Genomic DNA, 25775 nt, shown 5'->3' with positions numbered 1-25775 from the left:
TCCAAAGCCTCTAATAATGATGGGTTTAGAGTACTGGATACAGTAAATTTGAAAACTGCAATACGAAAACAAATAACTCTTAATTCCTCGCCTCTCCTCTTCATGTCCACAAAATAAAAAAAATCTGCACAAACTAGGCAAACTCTCTCACCAGATGATACTTCAATGAGGCAGCACCTAAATGAGACATTCCAGAAAAAAGCCTCTTTATTAAAAAAAAGAAATGGAGCATTTTACGTTACATTTATTCAGAGATGCAGCTCTCCCCAATCATTTATGAAAACTCTTTCATAAGATTTAGAAGGGAGGGAAAGGAAACAATGAAATGACTTATTTTTAATCTGGGGTTTAAAGGCTTTTTCTCTTTCCAAAAAAAAGTCCCACACACAAAGAAAGAAATTCAATGCAAACCTCTGTTTCTGTATCATGAAAGCCCCTTCCAGCACCAGAGTAATCAATTTCTCAGAGCTTGTGTGGTCCTCAGCAAAAGCCAAAGAAGGTATTTAAGTTTACACAGCCTTCAGCATTTTGATGGCTTACTTCTGAAATATGACATGTTTAAATTTTATATCTTTTTACAGTTAGTTGTGTCTTAAGAAAATGGTTGCTGTAAGTAGAAAAAAATAGAAAAAAACAAGAATAAATGAAATTCAACCTGGTTTTTAGCTGCTTGCCCATTCTAAAATCAGAGTAATTCACCAAAGTTGCACCATGAAAACTGTTACAATCATAATTATAGCACCCTTCGTTATATTATACCCTGTCTTATTTTACCATTAAACACTTTGGCTCATACTAAGAAAGAAAAAATATTAAATAAGAGTGGTGCTCCAATGCCAAGCACCACCAGATAAGCATCCACACAAATGTACAGGAACAGTAAAGCAAATACTTTGTCAGATGTGAGAGAACTCTCTACCTTTTCTTGAGCAGAAAGTCAAAGGCAAACCATAAATCACTTCAGGATGGGGAAAGGAGTCTTCTGTCCTTACGGTAACCCCGATTCCCACCATGAGAGAAGACCATCTTGAGACAAGATTTTACAGCTGGGATTTAACTCACAGGGTGGAAGAAGTGTGAGATAGAGCACTCTTGTAGGTAGGAACAAACTTCTCCAACAGACTTCTCAATCTTTTCATCAGTACATTTTGGATCCAATTCACTTACCATGTGGGAACAGCAAATGGGGAACAAACTGTGAATTCAAATAACCGTAAACTCAGCAAGATGTGGAAATAAAACACAGATGGTGCACTTCAGATTAAGGGTCAGCGTTTCAGCGTCGCTTTCCACTTTTACATTGTGATAGGTGATGGATAACAACCACCTCCTCCTCGAGACAGCGCTCTAATTAAACCATGACTCACTTAGGAAAACAAGGAGCCAAGTGGTACCTCCACAGAAGCCTCCCTGCCAGTTGAGAGGAGCGAAGGTTACTTTGTTAAGCTGCGACTCATGGTTTTGCTGCTTGAGGGTTAACGTTTGGGAGTGGAAGTCGTCTCTGCTGGACAGCCACAGTTGAAAAAAAGTTTCTCCAGCTTTTCCAGCTCCCAGGCATGCTCTGGCAGGGCTGTGCCCAGCACCCATCACAGCCCCTGACACAGCACCCGCTCGCTCCCCTCTTCACCACCTATGTCTCCAGCAAGATTTTGCAGAGGCTGCTCTGATACCTGTTTGCAAAAGCCAGGAACACAACCACTGCTACCAGCATTGCCCTGTACCAACCCTTACAAAGTGCCCACTACTAAAACACCTCTGGAAGTCTGCATCATGCTTGCCTGAACATTGGGTTTCTTTTATTCTCTAAAATCAATTTTGTCCTAAATCTCAGGAATGGAATTTAGGATGACTTCATTCTTGCTGTGAAGTGTTAATTGCATGCCCAGGGCCCTCTAGGAAAAGGTCTGCTTGGAAGAGCAAGTTCAAAGAAAAAATAAAGGAGTAAGTACAGATTAGATGACAGAAGAACTATAAATCTATAGGAGCTTGAAATGCCAGATAGAGAGGAGCAATAGTGATTGTAAGGTGACTATTACCTTCAAAATATGCCGGAGGTTGTTTATCAGATCAGAGTTAATGAGGGAGAAATCTAATAGTACTATAATATTAAATTTTCCATTTTAATGGTATCATCAATGTTCTATAATGTGGGCAATTTACAGAATGTCTGTCAATGTGATTCTCCAGTGTGGTTAGTTACACAGGAGCAACACTATCGCATCTCATCAGCTGTTCCCTTCTAGAAAGTACTGGGTGTTTTGCAGAGGATTGCAGAAGGCTAAGTGAGATAGCAAAATATATATTTAAAAATTATGGGAATGCAAAAATAGGAAAGATATTTATGAATATTATGGGATGTTTACATTCCTGAAAGAACTGGGTCCAGCTCTGCCCCCCTGTCGAGTCCAGCCTTCCTACTTCTGCACTGCCATTTAGCATCCTGCTGGGTTTTCCTCAACTCTCTGGCACGTCTTGCAACACTTGCTGCTTTTCTCAAAACCTTACGTACCTTGATTTAGGAGAGCTGAAAATAACTTCACTATTCAAGTACATTTTCAGCTCTCATATATTAGCCCTCTCTGAACAAAACAAAACACACCAAAAAACCCCACACCCTAGAAAAACATGAAAGATGGCAGTAAGGGCTCAGAAACTAACAGGTAAATGAAAGGAGTCAAATTATCCAGTTTCAAGGTTTTGATTACTAATTCAAGACTTGCAAACAGTAGGAGATGGTAATGCTGCATTTATAAATAGCCACCTCCTCATGTATTCAAGGAAGAGTTTGCTAAAAGCAGCAGCTTCTTAATTTGGAGTTCCTCCTTCCTCCATCACCTGCCCCAGCCTCTCAGTTCTGAGGCATGCCAGTTCAAATTCCAAATACAGCAAAAATTACCTGCACATTTTTAGCATATAACAATCTCCCATTAAGTAGTTTTAAATTTGGTAGAAAAATCCATACTGTAGTAGCAGTATTTGAGTTGATGGTCTGAGATAAAAAAGAAGTATCATCAATTCATCTAATAATTGATACTGCTTATTCCTACAGACCTCTTTTTACCAACATCAACATTTGTTTACTGTTCTTTCTCCTGGTAAATGAAGTGTTAAACCTACAGTTTAAAGAAAAAGTGCAGGTAGTGAATGAATGATGAAGTATGAAATATAATCCAATGGCAGATGAAACTTCCAAGGGTCTTTGATGTTTTTCTCCATCTTCGGCTCCAAAAAGACCCTGCAAGTAGAACTGCTAGATCACTATCCACCTGATTACTCTGTGATACACGTCTCATTTGGAAGATACATTAGCCTTTCAAAGAGCCATTTATTAAACATTTCCATTTAAATAATAATTTTCACAATCCTCAGTGAAACAGATGTATTCCCTCTTAAATCACTAATTAAGAGCAGCCTGGGACATTACAAAGCCCTTTAAAAGGAATTCAGGGAACTGGTGTCCCTCTTAAACAAATCTGCTCTGGCAATGACCCAGGAATCTTGACTGTATAACTCAAAAGCTCTAATTATTCAAGAAGACATAATAAAAAAAAAATACAGCTAGACCTTTATGACTAATAGGAAAGATTTATTTCTGCTTCAACAGGGGCAGAACTAGAAATATTTGTTCTATTTTTTCTACCTTCTTATTCACTGGGGGTGGGGGGGACGGAAATCAATGAAGATTAATTTACAGAGTTATTCCTAGTAAAGGTACTGGGTATGACTCTCCTCAAAGAAAACCAGCCAGCAGTATCTAAACAGCTTTATAAATGATTACACAGCTAATCTCCTCTCTGCTGAAATACAGAGAGAAAGGATTTAGAGGACAAATGCAGCATGCTTTACGTGAAGAAGTGCTGTAGTGTTAAAAAAATAATAATTGTTTGAAGATGAAATGTAGCAAGTCTGCATCCCCATCAAACCGTCAGGAACTTGCATCTGCCACCGCCCTCCTGGGCTCAGAAACTCTCACAGTAGCAATGTATGAGACTGGGAATCGCACCGGCATTTCCTCCTCTGCAATGCCACTGGCTTTGCCCACGCTACATTGCGGGTACCGTGCTGGCCCAGAATAATATCATATAAATAGGATCTTCAGGTGTCCTCATTAAAGTACTGCCATCTTTGATGAAAGAAGCACAGGACTTTTGTAACTGTGAAACCACCATGCAAATCAACACAGCCAAGCACAAACATACCGATACAGAGCAATGGGTGCTTTCTAGAGGCAGTTAATCATGAAATACCAAATGTGAATCCCAAACACAAATGTGAGTGGAAGAACAGGTTAAAGAACAGATATGTGTTTAATTTTTCCTCATTTTAAACTGTTCCTTTTGCCTGGAATACTCATTCTGGTGGCTCACAGCATAATCAATACACTGTAAACCTTGAACAGATACATGGCGGTAGCTGAAAAGAAATCAAACTGCCTCGATGAAATCAAAAGCTGGGACGCTGCAGCCATCACAAAAGATCTAATCAGGACCCTGGGGCATCGTATGAAAAATACGGATGTAAGGACACTTAGCACCTTTGACCACACACTCTTCAGGAGATTTTCATTCCATTACTGTGGGGGATATTGTGGTTTGTGCCTCTTCTATAGTTTAAATTGTGGTGTTGAATAAAACTATGGCAGGACAGAGCCAGTCATGAAGTAAATAATGTGGGGTAATTGATCTCCACCCCTTCAACCTCCAAACAGCAGAACCTGCTCTCAGCTCTGATGTACTCTCTGCTTTCCAAGAGACTCACAACCTTAGAAACCTTTACATTTTAAAACATATGCACAGGCGTTGTTTCCACTACCTAAATACCCACTTGCAGATGCTCTGCCGTAGTACAAAGCAACTGCAATGAAAAAAACCACAAAATTAAGTACACTGGGGACTAACAAAGAAAACAAAGCAAGCTAGCCATGTAATCTCTTCCCACACTTCTTACCCAAATCTCCGTTGGCAAGTGGCTGAGCTCTCCTGCTTTGTACTGTTCTCTGGTGCCTCATGCAATTTCAACTGGGTGTACAGCGAAATACAAAAAAGCTATTCCTCACAAATGGGTAAGCAGATGGAGCAATATTTGCTATCATAAGTGCTTTTATTTCCAAATATAAAAAAAACCCCAACACCCCAAACAAAACCAAAAAACCAAAAAGACCAATAGTTGCACTAGCATAAAAACACTATTGATCTGAAAGAACTGACCAGATGGAAAAAAAGGTCTGAAGGCTCCTAGATTAAAGAGAAATGACTAAAAGGAACTAAACTACAGAAATATTGGCCCTGTTGCTCAAAACAGGGCACTTTTCTCTCTCAAAAGTGAAAACACATCTAGTTCACTAATATGTGAAATAATTCTATCCCTGAAAACTGCAGGAGACTCTGCTGCAATTCTGCACTCCCTGGAACACAGCTACAAGGATTTTCTAAACCCACTGGCTGTACTCAGGATATAGTCCCTGCTGAAAATACAGGAAAAAGTATATGTGTGTGCATTAGCTGGCATGGAAAATATGCCTCGTATTCTTCAGAGTTAGATCAACTCAAGAAAACATTCTTGAGAAAAATTCTGTTTACATACTGCTGGTACCTGTATGTTGCACCCTAGTGATAAGGACACTATTTTAAAAATATTTAGAACTTTTCCCTAACATAAATCTTGTAAAGCAATTAATTATTTTTCATGTGTTAGTAAAAAGATCAGCTTGCTGTTCATCACCTTATCAATGCGGGCCTTCAAACGAGTATTTCATGGACACTGCAACTTCTCATTACAAAAGCAGAATTACACCTTTAGGAAGGAAACTGCAACAAAAGGTACTTGGATAATAAACACGGCTGCAGGTCTGGAAAGCTTTTGAGAATTCAAAGAACATTTGTGTACCTAAACTGATGATTTATTGCCTGTGAAGAAAAATAATGTGCACTGTCAGTGATTCTGTTTATCCTTAATAAAAATTAGTAACTAAAAATAACTTCGAAATTGTGACTCAAATATCCCCACATGTAAAAACACATGCATTTGTAACATAAAGGTCTTTCTGCTTCACTTTTCCCAGCACACTGATACACTATTATACTCAATATTCTAAAGAAAATATCCTTCTGCAAGCTGGTTTGCATATCCCTTCTATCAATTCATTCTGAAGTTCAGAAGTACTTACGGGGAACCCAGCGCTACAGGACTTTAAAAGCTATCCCGGGAAATCACCTAAGTCTGCGTGTTTGACAGCAGCTTCATCACACTCCAGCCCATTTACTCTCTCCAGTCCTCCATCAGCTGCAGATGATGGTGACTACATACGTAGCAGCTTCTCTGACTCCTAGAGCAACTAAATTGCCCTTTGGTAGTTCAATTATCCATGAAAACGTTAAATCCAGATAATAAGGTTCAATGTGCTCCTCTACATCCACTCACTAAAGTTTGTCCTCTAAATACTGTGAAGTTTCCTTGTTTGATATTCTTGGTTTTCCTTAGAAAGGAGACTTTTTCCTTTGCAGCAGTAGATCGCTTGGAATAAACAAACTTATTCTCAAATTTCCCACTGAAATGTGAGAGAGTTCAGGCCAGCCAGGTGTCTGGGTGTTGCTGTCTTTTTCTAAGCCTCCTTACAGATCACTCGCCACTTACACTATTGATTTTTATCCATTTCTTTCCATTTTGCTCCATGCTCCCCTACAAGACTAACCACAACAGTTGGAGCTACTGTTCTGTAATTGAAGACAGAACAGATCAAACTCTGGGAAGGTGAGAGAACAGACAGCAGAAATGAAAGTGGTAAATCTCTAATGTTAAACTCTCCAGCCAATTAATCCCAGGGCATGTACTTGTTTTGGGAAAGTGAATCAACTGTTGAATGATGACCTCCTGAGGTTTTAAAAGCCAATTTTGGGAAGAGGAGGAAAAAAAGATTGCCATGTAGTGTCTAGGCTGACATCTAAGACTAGGCTAGCCATTACATTGTCCCCATTTCATTTACCATCAAAAAGACCTTGCACTTTCTGGAATTTCACTTCTGAAGTCTATAGCCTGGCAAAGAAAAGATTTGCATGCTAGTGAAATAAGATAAATGCAGAATATACATGCATAGGGAGGGGACCACTGTTCTCTTATTTCTGTCATGCCTGCACCAGCTATACTGTTTTGGCAAGTACAGGTGCAGATGCCAGGCCCACCATAGCCGCCTCTGCACGTCACATGGGACTGAAACAAGCAGAGAATCAAAATGTGCTCAGAGGAAAAAAAAAACGTGCTGAGATAAGCTTTTGCCCAAATAATATAATCTCTCTGATTCTTCTCGATACACTTTGAAAAGAAAACTGCTGTCAGGTTGTTGAGAATAAGCAACTAAGACAAATGACCAGTACTGCTTGTTTATTTTAAACAGATGCCCTCTACCATCATTTCAAAATGAGGAAGATAATCCTGTCTGTTCAGCCTCCCGTGAACAGTGGTTTAGACACGCTGCTGCACTGTAACATTAAAGCAAGTTGTTATCACCTATCTTTCTCAATTAACACTACTGCACAGGTATTGCAAGGTAAGGCTACTTGGAAACACCTATTTAATGGCTATATTCTTACTTGTACTTCCAACTAATCACATTTTCCACTAAGTAAATCTTCACATACACCAATCCCGGTGGTGGGAAAATCCACACTAGAAATAAGCTGTGGGCAAAGTCTCTGCATGAGTCAAAGCACTTCTGGTACATCATGGGCAATCAGTAATCATGAAATTGTTGCCAATTCACAGTCTGCTCTAAGCTCAATGGGGCCATTAACTAGCCCACAAATAGAGCATTATTTCTGGTGATCTTCATTAGGCACATCAGAAAACAGGAAAAATATGGTGCTTCAAAATAAAATGAGGCAAAGAAGATAGCTGGAGACTGGACCAACATCTTGCTAATCTGGATGACGTATTTGAGGGTTTTTTTCTAGTTCTGACAGCGGATCCTGCATGCTAGGAATGCAAACAATCATTTATCTGAACACATAAGGAGAATAATTTTGCTCAAGTTTATGGTGCTAATTTTTCTTAAGCAGAAGACAAAAATGCTCTAAAAATAAGTCTCTGACCCAGCATGTGAAGTTAACGGTGAAATGAGAGCATCAGAAAGAAAGTGAAGGAAATAACACACGGTTCAGCTGAAATAAAAACTAGTTCAGTGGCTGAACTACACTAACTCTTTTAAAGATTTGTGCATTATAAATGCGTGGCTTCATAAGCACTTATGCATGATCCAAATACACAAATAAGGCGTCCTGCCTCTCTTCCTTACTCCGGCTCAGTCCTAGATTAGGATGCTGAAGCTGTAAATTCCAGAGGAGAATGCTTTGGGTCTGTAAATAAACCCGTGGGTTTGGTGTGATAGTAACAGCAGAGCACTCATGATGGCACAACGACCAAACTTGGAGGCCACCTGGAAGCTTGTCACAGCTGTTGTTTACTACAGATCTTTGCAGAAAAAAATCAGCTCAATGGGGAGCAGGGAGCTGAGGGTATGACGACTCAGAAGAAGTGTGCTGGAGGGGCAGAGGGCACTGAGGAGCAGGGAAAGACTTCAGCTTGCAAAAACAACTGTATGAGTCATCTACTTATTTCAATAATACTCCCCTTTTGGGTCCATTTTAAGGTCTCATTTCTATATGACAGTTCCCATGTTTAGGGATGAAGTCCTCTGATCTCTCAGGAAACCATCTCCATGTCACCCATTTAGGCAGTGCTCATATCCCCTTTGGGATCTGGCATCATCCCACTCTCTTACCTTCAATTGTTCACTAGAAAAGAAAGCAAACTCTTAACCAACTCTCCTAAAGTAAAAATCTAAATGATACTTAAGCACCATATCATCGCCATATGAAATAACGAGGTCAAGCCAAACTTTCTGCATCTTTTCTCCCCTCTGCTTGACCTCTGTCTTCTACAAAAGCTACAGCCGTATCTCCGCTCGGTTCCTGAGGCAGCCAAGCATGCAACCAGCACGTGGCTGTGTGGGAAACAGAAGCCCTCTGGGTTTTCTCACCGCCTCTATCAAACTAGTCAGAGCTGAACCACATGGGACTCAAACTAGAATTTCTGGGGAAGAACTGGTTAACGTAGTCTTTCTCCATCTTGCATTTACTAATTATCACTTCATTTAGCCCTTACATTGGTGCAACAACAAGCAGCTGTCAGGCCAAGCATGCTCAGTCCAAGTGACCTTGTGTTCTTCTTCGTGTTTGCCACATAATCAGCAGGGAATTCCATTTTCAAAATACAAGACTTCATAATCCATTAGCACTAGAGATTGGTCCAGGGCTCTGGATTTACTGGTCACGTGTATCAAGGAATAAAAATATGAGTGTACAGCTAGATTAATCTCCAGACCTGTAAAGCATCCCGACCCTCCGTGCATGCAGCAGTCTCATTCAAATTCACATATGAATATTAGCATCATTCTTAAAAGCTATCGCTAATACTGTCCCCACAGTACATGAAGAAAAAAATTAAACGATACCTGCTTTACAAGTCAGCAAGTATGGAGACGCACAGTAACTAATTCCACTTCTCAGATTTTCCATTTGTTTCATAAACGGAACATAAGTACTGATGTTCTTATTAATACATTGACAACCTGTATCTCCTCCAGCTATTTCTAAAAGGCAGGAATCACTTTCACTGCTCTTAATTTTAAATCAAAAGTCTTTAGCGAGTCCAAGCAGTTTAGTTCACCATCAAGTTCAATAAATCAGAGAAAAGAATCAATGGAAAGCGTTTCAAAATGTAACCCTGGTAACACACAAAATGTTTCCACAGAACTTAGGCTCATTTGCTTTATTTGCTGCTTTAGAAATTGGAATATAACACATAGGCAGAAGGACATTAGCATCACGACATTGCATCTACCGAGCCTAACATTGCCTGTGCTCTCCTAGAAGGCACTTTCCACAGTATGCTTTAGAAACTTGCAGCCTGGCAAGTTAGATGATTGAAAACTAATCATATTTCACGTTGACAAAATGGAAAATGGAAGTGTTCAATACAAAATAATAATCCATATGTATTCTTTATGTCCATGCACAGCACTTTAAATGTAATTTGGTCCATACTTTCCACTGATAAAACGAGAATAAACTCACTGGTGATATACAGCATCTGCCATTTGAAGACTCAACATTTGTCAGCGTTACCACACAATTTTAACTCTGGTCCTACACAGTTCTCCTGCATGCAACACTTAGATTTAGCTATTACTCTACGTACCTTTATGTGATATTTGTTGGCAAATACCAATCTTTGAGTGGCAACATCATTATTCAATATTTATAAAAGTCTACCAGGATAAACAACCTCTGATTCATGTTGAGATAGAAAACTTCGAACTATTCTGCTGCTCATCTCAGTATGCTATAACTAAGATGTCTACTAGTTCTTATCCCAGCCTGATCTGAAAGGCATACCGTTATCCCCACAGCTCATCCAAATTCAAGCAGAAAAAACCTTTTCTTTAGAATAATCTCTCCTGGCAGCTGAGGAATGCCAAAAAGAGGTGCAATGAAACTGGATCATTCTCCACTCTTTGAACATCTTAAAATGCCAAGGACAGTCTGATTTTGGGTAAAGATTCTGAACTTCTAAAGATTACACTCTCTAAACCTCTCTGTTTTCTTCCTGGTTGTTTTTGGAGCAAAAAAGAGCACTTCCTTCTCAGCTTCACTACCTCTTGCTGCTTATCTCCTACTTGAATTGAGGATGACCTTCCAACAGTGACAGTTGCCTGCTACAATGGCACCCAGCCATAGAATGCTGAAATGCTGTTCAATTTCACAAGTTAAATAAGCATCAGAAATAAAGTTCTGCTAAGGAAATAAAAATAAAAGCAGGTTTTTTATTCATAGGTTTCAAACCAATAAAGGAACATTCACCATAACGATATTTATGAAGATTATTTCTAAGGCAAGTACTCACTCCATGGCTGTTTTTTCAGGGTTTTTTCTTCACAGTAAGCATCACAGACCTGCATCAAACCATCAACCGTTCCAGAAAGGTCATCAAAAAAGTAGAATTCAGGGATGAACTGGTTTCCTTTTCAACCCTACCTGAACGCTATCTGCTGTCACACATGCAATTCTGCCCAAGCTGAAAACTGAGTCTCCCCTGGAGCCGTGCACACCACCACATGAAGGCTGCCTCAAAAATTCTACTACATGTAATCCACCAGGTCAATGTTTTGTTACTTACAAGGCACAGCATGGCGATAAAGGTTATCTCTAATAGTTTGCTGCAGATCGTGATCCGGCGATCCTTTCTGAAACCTCTGGTTGAGATAATGTCTCAGGTCTTTGTTCAGTCTGCTTCCTGCAAAGAAAAAACAGCCATTTATTTATTTCTAAATGCACACAATTAACATTTCCAATTCAGGCAAATGTTAGACTTCCATTCAGAGTCCTCTAAATTATGGCATGCTGACTTTACAAGCAGAGACTCATCTTCCTCTACAAATGGCTAATTACCAAAAATAACTTGCTGTAAACAAGAGGTCTCTCTTGTCTCATAATGCATCTTTCTTCCTGTGGTGTTAAACAGGTCATCATTCCCTTTTATCACTTATTTGTCTGAGCAAATGGAGAAAGACAGATGATGTGAAAAAGAAGAAAAATAATAAAGGTAGAGTATTGCTTTTGCAACTCACTGGAGGGTGAGCTGGGCAGACAGACAGAAGGCAAAGGCTGCTCCCATTAGAGGTACTAATATAGCTGAACATGGCACAAAATCAAACAAGTGCTATACTTTACACTGGTATCTACCCCAGCACAGAGCAGGAGTTACACAAGAACTGATTGAAGGAGTTAAGAGCACCCAAAGTCCTTTAAAAACAACTGAGTAATATCCACACTTTTGACTTAAATGTATTTATTTCCCCATTCAGTTTTGAATGCTTTCAGAAGTGAGTAAGAATAAAGTGCGTTGAAACCAAAACAAAAACACCCTAAAAACAAAGAAAAAGAAACATAGTTGTTAATGAACATTGCTAGTTGCTGAACACCAAATCCTTTCTTGTAGCAGAACAAATGAACTGAAGCAACTTAATAAAGTCTTTTCCCAGAAATTAAATATTTCCAAGTCTGGAATAACATTGACATTAATTTGAGTGAAGAATAAAAACAACCCACAAGAACACACAGAGAACAGGGATAGAAACTCTTCCGTTCTAAAAAGAAAAGAAAAGGAAAAAAGCAAAGCACTGGAAAAGCTTCAGAGAAATGCAGCCAGGGTGATCAAAGTCTGGAGCAGTTGCCGTACAAGGACCAAGAGAGTGGGTTGGGATGCTGCAGCCTGTTACGGACATCAGTCTCCAACACGTGGAGGGGGCAGGTGGGGACTGGCTGCTCCCTGCCTCTCCCAACACAAGGACTAGGAGACACCAACCAAAGCTAACGGGAGCTTGGTTCAAAACCACACAACAGCAGCAGGAGTTCACACAGGCTGCGGCAGATCTCCTTGCCTGGAGAGCACTGTGGGTGCCAGAAGCTTACTGAAGAGCTTCAAGGGGAGACTGGAAAAGCACTTGGAAGACAGACACATTGGGGGTTGTGAAAGAGGGTGTAGGAAATCCCTTGAGCTGAAAATGAATTGCTGGTGGCTGGGAGACCTGGGAAAGGTGGAGGAATATCAAACACCTTGCACTCTTCCTTTCCTTTGCTAGGCATCTTATTTATGGCCACAGCTGGAGCCAGAATGCTGGGTTACATGGATGCTGGACTGAACCACTGCAGCCATTTCTATGGTCTTTTATAATTTCCATTATGATTTTTTGGATTGTGAATATGTAATACAGAGATCATCTCAATACTTGTTGACACTGAACATAGCATCACAGTTGCAGATGCCTGGCTAGAGCCTCTAGGAATCACTGCAGAGGAAATCAAGAATAATAATACTGCAATGGAGTGCAGTTGGACAGTGGGTTTGGGAGGCAGCAGCAGTACCAGACAAATGAGAAAAAGAGTGCAGACTGTTAAATGACCATGGGAAGGAACAGCCTATCTGCCTAACGCAGTTCTGCGACATTTTAACAGACATGTTAGTTTAAAAACAAAACTAAACACAAAAAACACTAGGTTGAAATACTAAGTCAAGTTCTAAAAAATAAATAGGTGATTTGTATGTAGGTTCTCCAGACAGATTTGTTTTTTTTTTTTAAATTAAATTTCTTATTGAAGAAAGGAAGGCTTAGGTAGCAGGTCCAACTATTAAAAGAAGGAAAATTTTTAAAGACCACGATGCTCATTACAGAAACAGCTCAAACAACAAAACTGAAATTAAGGCAGATAAAACTAGCTCAACACACTTTCCTGAGTTATCCCCCCACACCCCTCACTCCAAGAGCAGATTATCCACTCATTTTCTAACTCATGGTCTCTGGTTATTACACTGTAAAAATGGTTTCCCACACAGGAGGCACCTGGAGGTCTTGGTAGACCTGTGGTCTACAGTTTTCCAGTATCAAAGCTGACCTTCCAAACACCACATCTTTGATTTCATACCACATTGTTTTACTCAGGAGGGAGAACTGGGCACAAAAAAGGAGCATCTGTTGAAATAATAAAGCATTTCTTTATCTTTTAACTAAACAGTCCATATTTTTTCTTTGCACAAGAGATAGTAAAACAAGGTGGTTTCTCATAGCAAAAAGAACAAATATAACATACAGTTTGGACATAATGCAAGGGCTTATTCCAGTGAATAAATTAATGCACTGAACTGTGCGTATCATATAACATAGGCTTTCTCCTGAAATACTGTGTGATTCATGATTCAATGATTTATATCACAATAATGTCTAGAGGTGCTGAGCTAGGGCTTGTTTGACCACAGAAAATATGCAATTTACTGATGATATCTGCTTTTAGCTTCCCTCTGTGCCCATTCCATCTAGCGTTTCAGTCTATTACAGCCCCCAATGGAAAGTTTGGTTATTTGGTTTATGCAGTAGCTGGGATTTCCCAGCTGCGTCACTGATGCACTAGCCAAGATGGCAGTTGCAAAAATAGGGGCTATAGCAATACTTACGCTCACATGCTTGTCCCCTCAGGGAGCTCACAGCGATGCTCATGTCTATTACATTTATTTTTAAACGGGGAGAAAAAAAAGAAAAGAGAAAAAACCAAACCAAAACAAAAATGCTTGCTAAGCCACATTTTTGTTGCTAAATTCCAGAAAATTCTTGATGGAAATAAAGGCTTCTTGCAGCCCTGATGATCTCAACTCAGCAGCCACTGAGACCACAGCTGTGGACAAAAGCAGACTCACCCCATGCAACTCGCTTCAGAGCATGGAAGAAGAAAACGAGCTGACATAGAAACTAACTCCATGTTGGATTCTTTACCATTTGAAATGTTTCATTCCACTCTAATTATCTTTTCCAAAAATCTCCTCAGACTTGAGAGGGCACGTGCTTGATATTGGCATTATTTAGTCGATTCTAGTGCTAGATGCAAGTTTATAAACTCTGATAAATTCTTCTTGAGCCTGAAATGTTTGCACCTGCAATTCCTGAGCATCTGAAAGATAGTCCAGTGACATTTCAGCAACCTCTTGTGTGCAAATTGTATCAGTGAAATTCATTCTAATCCTCAGGGGCACCCATGGCTTGTGCACGCTCCCTCTGAAAACAAGTCTCACCCTCTGATGGCTTCTGTCCTTGCACCAACCACCACCAGGCTGGGTGGAAGGGCAGGTACCCAGAACCACCTGATTTTATGCAAAACTCCTCCCTTTGTAAAGTCTAATGCCATGTGTAAGTGGTGCCAGGCATTTTCTTGAGTACAAGTTTCCTTAGAGATGAGCTGTGTTAACTAGAAGTTACTACTACCCTTCAAAATACTCCTCTGTTCTCAAGGAGATTGGATCTTACATTTACTCTTTTGATATCCCTTCTTTTCTTCTCTGCTAAAAGCACGTAAAAAGATCCAACAGTAATAATAGTGGAGGAACAAAAGATGGAACCCAGAAACTGCAGTTTCCAAAACAGAGAGAGGATATAGGTCTTAAGAGCCAGTGCTCGGCTCTTCCTTCCTGCTGGCCAGGACATGTTGGAAATGCATTTATTTCCACACAGAAAAATCACCTTGTTATTTCTGCACTGAAAATTAAGCTGATATATCTAGCTTTAGAAAATCAGACATTAAAAAATGCAAAAATAAATTCTTCCCTACTAAACTCACCAAAATTCATATCTAAAGTTTTAGAAGTGAAACATGTTCAAAGATTATTTTTTACGTCACTACAGTTTCCTTCCTTTTTTTCCCCACTGAACAAACCCAATGCCTTTCTTTACGTGAAGATACAGACAGGGAATCAACTTTCCACTGCTTCTCTCCCCACAGTACTACTCCAAATCTGAGATGTTTCCATCTTATTATCTAAATCCATCTTTACCTTTGAATGAAACAAAGGGCAACTCACTGAATGGCTGGCTTTCTCAATTATTCTTAATATTATACTGTATTTTAGAGTATGTCAATCATCCTCCCAAACTGTTACATCATAACAACAATGTTTTAGTAGCAAAAATAAACCCCAAGGGAAAACAAAAGATCTCTCAGGAGAAAAAAAAATACTGACATACAGTTTTCTGAGAAACAATAAACTGTACTTGTCAATTTGGTGTAGATAAATATGTAACCTAGATGTTTTTGTGATTAATGAAAAATATTGACTGTTTTTAAATACACTTCTTTCAAACCCACACTCTTCTGTCACACATTTGTCCTCCAACAGTTACCTAATATTAAAGTCACTAGAGAAGCTATGCCTTGAATTATGTTCTGAGGCTTATTGCTACAATTTCCAGTTTCTGCAGGGAAGAAAGCTGCACACAAGATCATCTAACATCGTCTTTGCAGCATAAGAACATCCATCTCTTCGAGAGCACTACCAGCAGCAGTGCAGACCTGGGGGGCTGAAAGCCTCTTGCCTTACTGACATACGGGCTTCAATAAGGAAAGCAGACTGCATAAGGGACCAAGCAAAATCTGAATTTTTTCAAGAAAAAGCTGAGTGTGAACATGGCAGGGCTGACAGCACCTTCCTGCCAGCTGGTAGATAGCCTATGCCAGAACTGTGCAATATGTATATTCTGAAGATATATTTTGAACTCATGTTTTATGCATTTGGAAACTATCATTTTATAGTTTGTTTATATTAATTATTGCAGCTGTTTTATCCCATTTATGTTTTGAGATGGTCATAGATAATCCTGATAAACAGCTATACTGTGACAGAGCCTATGGATGCTCGTGTGAAGATGGGTCAGGGTCAGGCCCAGGACACAGTCATCTCTGACCTATATTATACTCTTATAAGCATGTTTACAGTAGTATATATTTTTGCTTTACGCTTTGGGAAGGCTACCAATTGCTGCATTCACAGTGAGTGATAGCATCTGAACTAGAAAAATCCATTTTCCATCCCTGAACTGCAGCAGAATCCCCCTTCTCTTGTCGGGATCTCCGTTTAAAGGTGTCTTTAGCAGAGGGATTCTCTGCGAGCAGACAAAGACCATTTCAAAACAACAGGGCCACGAGGCAAGGAAAGGTTAAAGGCCTCGCTAAAGGGATAAAAGTGCAATAGAGTCATCTGGATTAAGACTCACTCTTGCCGCCCTGATGTCTACATTGAGAGAGAAGGATTCAATTTTTTAAAGACACAAAGATTGCACATGTTGGATTTGCAGTATAAACCCCTGATTATAACATAGTCTTTCATCTGAAGATCTCTATCTGAAGGTATTTAACAAACATTAATAAGTTATCATGGTTGGCAGGGTTTTATTTCTGTGCTACAAAATGCAGAACTGCAGATAAGGGGGGTGGGTGGGAATCCAAACCAAACAAAAACAAATAAAAACCCCCACTCGTTTAAAGGCACAAGCAGAGAACCTTTAGCTCACATTTTCTAAAGCAGTGAGTGGACTTGCAATCCCAGTTGACTGGCCTTAGAGGCTGGGCGACGTTAGTTGTGCTCCTTTCTCCAAGGCTGCTGCTCTACCCAACAGATGGGACTCAACACAAACTCATCTATAATTAGAGTCAAAATAGCTCCCCTTAATTGTAATGAATTTTAAACCCCATCATCTCCCTTACAAAAATCACCTAGTTGTGTTTTTTTTTTAAAAAAGAAATGTTAAAATAATAATAAAGTAACTAAAGACAACTTCTACATCTGTGGTTAAATTCTTACTAAAAAGACGGGTGTACACAGGGCTCCTGGGAAGCAGAAGCCACTTCTTAAAACTTTTCTGTACAGCACTTGGCACAACAGTAGTGCCAGGGCACCACCGCTGTGTCTTATTAATGCTTGCAAATAGATTTTCCTCAAGTCCTCGCTTAAAGGTGGCCCTGATACTCACACATATATTTTATTAATCTCTGGAGATATTAATATTCTATTTCTGGATCAATTAATATAATAATTTTCATGGCAGAGTCCAGTAGGCAGCAGCCCATCTTAGAAGACAAAATGAGTGGATTTTTATCATTTAACAAAACTGCACTGGTAACCACATCGTCATCAAATATTCCTAATCCCAGCAGTTGTTACACAAATGATAATAGTTTGTGCCATATCATTTCATTCTGTCCCATCCTTGTCTTCCAGCTGCTGTCCAAAAGTGATTATAAATAATGGGGCTATAAAAGCCATTCAATAATTAGAAGATTCATTGGCCATATGCCAGCAGTGACAAAAGAGAGTGATTTATGTAAGATGAGCCTGTCACATCTGCCAGATCACAGTTTCATTACGCCTGTGGCTTTAAGGTCACAGTTTAACACAGTTCCAACAGCCATTTGTCAAGGCGGTGCTGGGGAGAAGAGGTAAAATACATCATGGTTTGGTTTGCTTTCTTGTTTTAACTACTAAGTAAATATGTAAATAAAGTCCAGTACCTATGTTTGTTATTTCATGTCTCTTCTGAGGTCAAAGACACAAGGATATATTAAGACACAAAACATTCATCATAGTCGGCCAGAGTTCAAATAAGATCACAAAGCAAAAACATCCAGTTTAAAAGCCTTATGAATACTATTCATACGGCTTCTTAAATTCAATATAATCTAAGCATGTTATATCTTCCAGCCACCCATGAAATGAAGGCACCTCGTAAACCCACAACATGTTAGTATATTAATTGCTACTACATTTTCCTAACACAAGTAAACTTAAAAACCTTTTATGGCTCAGTGTGCTAAAAAGATATTTAAATATTACCATGGGAGTTCAGCTTAACAATTAACATGGCTCAGCAGACACCTGATTTGATTCCAATTCGATTTTCTTCTTTTTTTTCCCCTCTATTAAAAACAATCAAAAAACACCAATGAACTTTTATTGCTGGGTACAAACCAGTCCCATATAGTTCAGATGTTTGGATGTCCCACACAAATGCTTCAATAGCCCCATCTGTTATTGTCAACGATTGCTTCCATACCAATTTGGAGAGTCTCTGTTAACAAAACTACTGTTCTGAGAGTAAAAACTGCATCTTTGGTGGAAAGGCTACATCCAGTCCCAATCAGTATATTACTTTAATTTGTACCAGCCTGCTATAGCCAAACTCCAGATAGATGAACTGCTCAGTTCAGAGCGCAGGCATTTTCGTTATTCTAACAAATTCATACCACAACCAAAGCAAAATGACTGCCCATCCTTTACCCACCTTCCTGAAGTAAAACATAAAATACTTTCCAATTTTTATGCTTTAAAACCCACTCAGAACAACAAAGCCACATCCATTGCAAAATGCTTCCAGTGGAAGGACATTATGATAAGCTGGAGGGTTATGCTATAAAGAATTGCACAAAGTTACAGGATAAACTACCTACACAGCAATAAAACTCAACTTTGATGGAGCATGGTTAAGACTTCAGCAGCAGCCTAGCTGCTGAATCAGCAGAGAGCACTTCAGTGCAGCTAGTAATTCCTGTCTGGAGAATGAATAACACTTGTTACTTTATTACTAACAGAACTTCTTAAAATATTATTTTAGGTGTAAGTTGTGAATCTGAAGGAGATGTATTCACTCAAAACTTTCAGGTTGTGTTCAGAATTAGGAGCAGGCAAGAGTTTTCTTGGCACAGTACCTTTTGGTATCACTCTCAATCTGCATGGGTGAATGAACCAGCGCTGAAGTGGTAATTCAGCATTTGCTGCTATAGAAATGCACTTAACAGATCATAAATCCATGGTGAAACTATTCTATGAGCACCTAACCTAATCTACTGTATTCGCAGGGTGCTCCACCTTATTTTCTGTGCATTAACAGTGATTCATATTTCTAATATAAATTTAAACAAATAGTCTTTCAGCTGAGAAGTGCCAAAAAAACCCACAGAGCTCAAGCTTGGAGGTTGAAAAGCAAAAATATTATCATTTATACACCAGCCCTAAAAATTTTGAACGTTTATGATAAATACACTTCTGTTGCCCCTAGCCGAATTCAGATCAGCAATGCCAGCAAATGCAGCAGAAAGCCCAGCCTTTCTCCCCCTTTGGCCTTTTCAAGCTTCTGGTGCCCTCAAGTTTCAGCCTTGAATTTCTCAAAGCTCCAGGATAAGAAACCTTCCTTCACTCTCTGACATCTTTGCAGCCCAGGACAACCCGGACCTGGAAGAGAAAGTGCCAGAGAAAAGTACCTGCCCCAGGAAAGTGTGGAAGGAGGGAAAACCTCATATGAAGCAAAAAGCTGAAAACATGCAGCTCAAGCAGCAAGAACGTAATGATGAATAGAAGAGGGAAAAGAAAGGTCAGCAGTATTAATGCCTGTTGGACATGGATTCCTCTAAACACATTTGAACTTGTAAGGCATAGAGCTTCAGAAACATGGCTTTACTGCATCCATACGGGTGCTGGCAAATGTAGAGCCAGCCAGGGTGCTTCTTGCCTACAGCATAGTTAATCGTGAACCCAAGTAACTAAAAGGTGGAGATTAACCACTACTACTCTGCTATTGACTCATAGGAGTCGTCTTCCCTAATGCTATTTTCACAAATTGCTGCAGGCTCTTGCCTCAGCTTTCGGTTTTCCTTTTTCACTTTGAAGAATCCACAAACACAAGATAAGGAGGGAGCCCAGACTCTCAGGTGGGCTCTGGGAATGACAGCAGAGAGCAAGGTGAGCCAAGGTGAGGAAGGGACCTGCTGGATCACAAATGCAGGATATTTTCCTACTAAACTGAAAAATCTCCAAGATAAACTGTAATACTGATTAGTAGCCACACACACTATAAGGTTTTCATCAGAAAGTCTGGGGAGGTAGGTGTGCAAAGAAAAAAGTAATGCAACATCCTCTAGACTTGTTTTCAATGAAATCTGGATTAACATCAAGCTAAATACTTTAGACAATTCTGTGGCCAGATCAGCATTGAACTAGAGACGTAAGTTAACTGGCTGAACAATCAAGCTGTAACATTGAAATCATGTCCATAAATGCTTCCTCTTGGCAGTGACCTTAAACTAGGCACCCAGAGCAAAGCCTCAGCTCTACAAAACTTTACAGAAAGCCAGACCCAGAGGTGAACTTAGGGAAGCTGAGACATTCCTCCAAGGAAGGCATTTTGTCTTGCACACAAAGGCACTGCTGTTCGGGCTTTTCGCACTGCGTGTTCCAGCAAGGAAGCGCAATGAGAAGTACGAAGCGGTCATTAATGGCAAGAATCGTTGATGTCGCCACGTAGGCTTTAAAAAAAAGAAAAAAGAAAGAAAGAAAAGAAAAAACCTCCTACACATCCGAAGTGAATGCAGAATGAAATCATTGTAAGAGAGCAGCATGGGATGCAGCCTCTTTCCATGAGTGACTCTGAAAGATTCAGGCTGAGCGGCTCACGCCCCATCGCCACTAAGCTTTTCCATCAATGAATACAGACTGGGCTACGTGAGCAACCCAATCTTCCGGTAATACTTCATCAGGAAAGCACAGTCTGCATGGGAGCCACATATCAGCACTTGTCACTGACACCTACTCTGTAAAAAAACTGCGTTGCGTGAAGCAACCTGGATAAGGGCTTGTTGTTTCTTTCCCTTTGCTCAGACTCAAAGCTGCCAGTGAGTCTTTCCTTTTCTTGGATGCAGGGAGGGCTCATGGGAGGCAGCAGAAGCAGGGCAGGGAGTGAAGAAAAAGTGTAGATAGAATAGCAAGAACAGGAAAATCAAGATGAAAAGCACTTGCAGTCTTTCACTCAAACGCAACGACCCGTTTCTGGAAATTAGATGCATATCTTTCTATGTCTCCTGAAAGGAGTTACCATATGTTCTAAAAGTAGGATATAATATTTGAGCTGTAAAAGCCAAATCAGCTTGAGAAACAGACGGCATTACAATGCTATAGCAGAACAACTCCACATAACAATATGCCAACAAACTCATTTTCTAGAATGGCACTAGGAAAATATTTGCAAAATTTGAAACCCATTCCCTAAATACAGCATTTGATTCTTCCAGAAAAATGGAGAAAAGGTGGCATACATGCCTGTAATTCAGGAATTTTGAGTAGCTACTCATATTCTTTGGAGTTTTTTTGCTGGTTCTTCTCTTTAAGCATGAGTAGTGGGTTTTGGTGGTTTGGGTTTTTTTAAACATGACCTCAAATTCCATCAGCAGTCAAGCTAAGTCCTTTTTCATTCTTGTTTTTCCTTGATTGCTGAAGGGACAAACTCCCATTGCCCAGCCAGGTCACCTCTGAATACTAATCACAGCTTTACAGTTTTTCTCTCTGCCCTCACTGGCTCCCAGGCATATATCAATATTAACGGCCTGATTTCTAGAGGTACTGAATACATAAAATCTAACGCTGAGAACCTGTGATGGTCAAGCCATAAACACACACTAAATGAAGACATTGTCAGAACATTAGAATTTTGCTGCTGCTTTTTTTATTAATTTTTTTCTGCTCACAAGTATCTCTATCAGACAGAAAATGTTGGCCTTCTTGGAAGAAACCAGCTAAACATCATAATGTGTCTGTTGGAAGCTCTGTCCAAAGCATGTGCCAACTGACCACCCATTCTCCGGTATGGTTGGATCATGCACACACAGGTGCACCAGTGTCTCACCAAAGAATTTTTTTTTCTCTTTCCAATATATTAATTTACACAGAGGGCTACAGGTTAATTTTCCACTCCACTCTAGCAATTTCCTAGAAACAATATCTGCCAAGAAACAAAACCAGAAACTAGACTTGCTGTGGTCTTGCAATAGCAAGTAAAGGTCCTGTTCCTACTACGTTATTTCCAAAGAGCGCACAACTAAGCTTAACCTGAGATGGACCTGCTTTTTTGGGTTTTGTTTATTTGGGGTTTTTTGTGTGTAATTATGTATTTTAAAAACAAAATCCAAAACATTTGTGGACATATAGGAGAGACACCAAACCACTGACATGCAGTACATAAAGGAAGCACACAGGCAACAACACTTTGTGATTTAGAAAGTCAGGCTCTCAAAGCTGAAAATAATTATGAGCTAAATCTGTTGGGGAAAAAAAACATTTAAACAGAAAAACGTGTATAACAGTTGGGAGCTGTTGAAGCACACTTTACAAGAGGCACAAGAAGCCACAAAAATTGAGTAAGAAGGTCACACTGGTTAAAAAACCAACCTGGCTTATAGGGAAAGTGACTGCAGCTTTTTTTAATTTCATCTTGTAGACAAAGGGAAAACAAGATCTAAGAAATTGGACTAGCTCTGGTTAATTATTCTAACTTCAAATATTTTTGTTTTATTTTTAGTCTACCATTGGAGCAGTTTTTCTGATGGTTGGAGGATATTCTTCCTCTCTGGAAAATGTTACATCAAGATTGAATGTTTTTCTTGAAAAAATATGTTGAAGTTTAAAGTGGAATTGATTCAAACTAGTTCTATAGTGTCCTGAGTTATTACTTGGAAATCTAATTTAGAAAGACAGTGCTGAACAGGCAGGTAAAGGATCTGCAAGAGTGGGAGATACAACAGCAATTTAGAAGAGTTTAGAGCAAAACGATGCAATGAGGTAAAATCTTTTCAGTTGCTCAGTTGACCAAGAACCTACGCAAGTTCAGAAAACATCACTGGTAAAAGGAAAGCGTTAACATGCTGATTCTGTTGTAAAAGCAATTCAATACACAGCATTGTGAGCCTCTCTTTTGTGGAGAAAATGGAAATGAAATTCTAAAATAAGATTTTAAAGCACTGACAGAATAAATGAGTTGGTTGGAGCAAGCAAGAACTACAGCAGGTCAGTTTGTTATGAGTTTTAATAAAGTACTACCATATCTTATTGGCAAAACTCAAATTGTCAGCTAAAGTGAACGAGAACAACGTTGCTGTTAGCTATTCCACATACAATCATGTAAAACAAAAATGCTTTTATTCTTGGGACTGTCTCTTCCACATAGAACAACTCTTCTGTAACTGCCGTATTAAAGGCTGGTCAATGACAGCAGCTAAAATATCAAAAAACTCGCATTCAAAACCAAAAACCAAATGAACTTGAATAGCTTTGCTCTCCAACATAAATTTAATACCTCATATAAAGCAAGTTTGGGAATAAAAAAAAAAACCCAAAACAAAAAACCCATAAAAAAGCTTACTACGTTCCATAACAAACTTTTTTTTTTTTTGCCTTAGTCACAAAGTCTTGTTTTCTTAATGTGTTTAGGAGTGCCTGTATCATGTTTCTGTCACCCTAACTTTTCCCCCCAAGAAACAAATATGAATATTACAGATGGTAAAAACCACATTTTCTCAAACAGGAAATAAATGTTTTTATGTGGCATATACCAAAATATATATTTCCAGAGACAATAGCTACAAAATTTAGATTTATTAGTGCAGGGCAGGAATTTTTAATGGAAAACACATTTTGGAGGATAAAAATTTTAATTACAAAGAAACAGAATACAAATGGCTCCTTTAGATTTAAAGCAGAGCAGTTCTGCAACAGAATCAGAAGAGTATGGTCTCTTTTGGTGAAAAATAGAATATTGGAATAAAGAGAGCAAAGCTCTACTCGAGTGTATGGTGGGTTAGACATTTTCCATGGAATGCTTTTGATCACAAAATGGTATTTGTCAAAATGAAGACATTCTGCAGGAACATGACATTTCTGCAGAAATCAGACATAGGTCTGAGGGCGCCTGAGCTTGCCAGGCTACCCTGATCTCCTGGTCAGCAGTTCATATGTTTCCAAGCTCAGTCCAGTCATGCCCTTCTGCCCCCACATCTCCTCTCTCTCTCCTTCTCACAATCCTTAGAAAACACACACTGAAGGAATAAAAGTTAGCATGCTAATCCAAAAGTGGTGGCTTATGGAAGGCTACCACTACCCAGGTTAGATCTTCACATAACAAATAAAAAGAGAGCCAAAGCACCAGTTCAGTTCCGAAAAACACCAAAACCTGGCACCTCCAGAATGAAGTTTCACAGATTCTGGTTTGGTAGAAAAGGAAATACAGGCTTTTTTGGCTGCTCAGTTAGGCCCAAGCGAGGCCATTGCTGCGTTGAGCGCATCCACTTAGCTGCAGGCATCTCACACTAAAAACAATTAACTGGAAAATATGAGACCAGAAGTGGTCAAAATAACAGTTTCCCAGAATTCAAAGTGGAAAGAAACACTGGCTTCATTCCCTTTACATTACTGTTTCCAGAGGCAGTCTTGGTGGCTTTCTCGTATATCCACAATGAATGGCTTTTGTGAAAGATTAACAGGAAAAGCAGAGATGAAATGTGTAATCAGGCTTTGCTGCTGGCTTTGGCTTCATGGGATTTTTCCTGTTTTGCAGGATGCAAATAGACCTGATGATGCTTTATGCCCATTTTCGCCCAGTAAGCGTCAGCTCTCCAGAATCACTGGTTCTAACCTATTTGCTGTTCTGCCAGGAATTCTGTGTGCTCAAGCATCAGCTTTACTGTCGCTGCCATTAAAACCAACACCCACTTTATTTTTTAAATTATTTTTATAAGCGTTCTGATGACCCAGGTAAAGACAACAAGAGATATAACAAAGCAATAAAAATCAACTTTAAGTGTCTAAATACTAATTCTTCCTCCTTAAATTTTTATTCTTCTTATTTTGGAGAGCTCTCCTTGTACTTTCTCAGTTGGTTTGCTAACAAATATTTTTTCAGCACCACTTAATCAAATGCATTTGGATGGAGGTCTCTCACATGGATTCTGAAATGGAAAGCTCTAATCAGCTTAGCCTCAAATTCATTTTACGCTCCTCTCACGTTTGGGAGTGCACAGTCAAAGCTCTAAGAGTCCTGCAAAGTTGAAAGACTTTTTAAGCAACACAGGTACACTGGAGCCTCTTGTAGTCCTTCTACTTCTGGAGGGGAAAAATATTTTGGAGAGTTCTAAAATGATCTAGCAAGAGATGCAAGGAAGCACAGCATTGGTCTCGTATTTCTGCCGAGTGAACGACACTGCAGTTTCTGCTCCTGTGTTACTTACGGACTTTGGAAAGCTCTACCTCACTTATTAAGTCATTGGGAGTTTTCCTGCTGACTTAAAAGGACTTTGGGTCAGGACCTCCCAGCTTGGCACGAAAAGGTGTCAGACAAACAGCATATGAAAGAAATAGCTATTTATCAAAGGAGCAATCCGGCACTGTTCCCACTTGAACACAGTCCCACTTTGAGAGTCTGAATCAGGGTAGATGAACAAAGGAGGAACTTTGGAAGACAGGTGTGGGATTTTTTTTTTTTTTTAAATAAAATCAGCTTTGAACATAATGCACAACAGGCATCCAGAAAC

General features: G+C 39.5%; 1 protein-coding gene across 26 annotated transcripts in view; it reads right to left on the bottom strand.

The window, feature by feature from the left end:
* Nucleotides 1-25775, bottom strand: part of MAGI1 (membrane associated guanylate kinase, WW and PDZ domain containing 1) — a 352095-nt gene that overhangs the window by 162124 nt on the left and 164196 nt on the right. For all 26 annotated transcript variants that reach the window (XM_054838040.1, XM_054838041.1, XM_054838046.1 and 23 more), the window contains exon 2: nt 11230-11346. In XM_054838040.1, the coding sequence (XP_054694015.1) occupies nt 11230-11346 (117 nt within the window). The remainder of the gene's footprint in view (nt 1-11229; nt 11347-25775) is intronic.

Source organism: Grus americana, chromosome 11 (genome assembly GCF_028858705.1).
Source record: "Grus americana isolate bGruAme1 chromosome 11, bGruAme1.mat, whole genome shotgun sequence".
NCBI classification, from domain to species: domain Eukaryota; kingdom Metazoa; phylum Chordata; class Aves; order Gruiformes; family Gruidae; genus Grus; species Grus americana.
The sequence above is the reverse complement of the archived record's forward strand: the minus strand, read 5'-3'. Positions and strand labels throughout refer to the sequence as shown.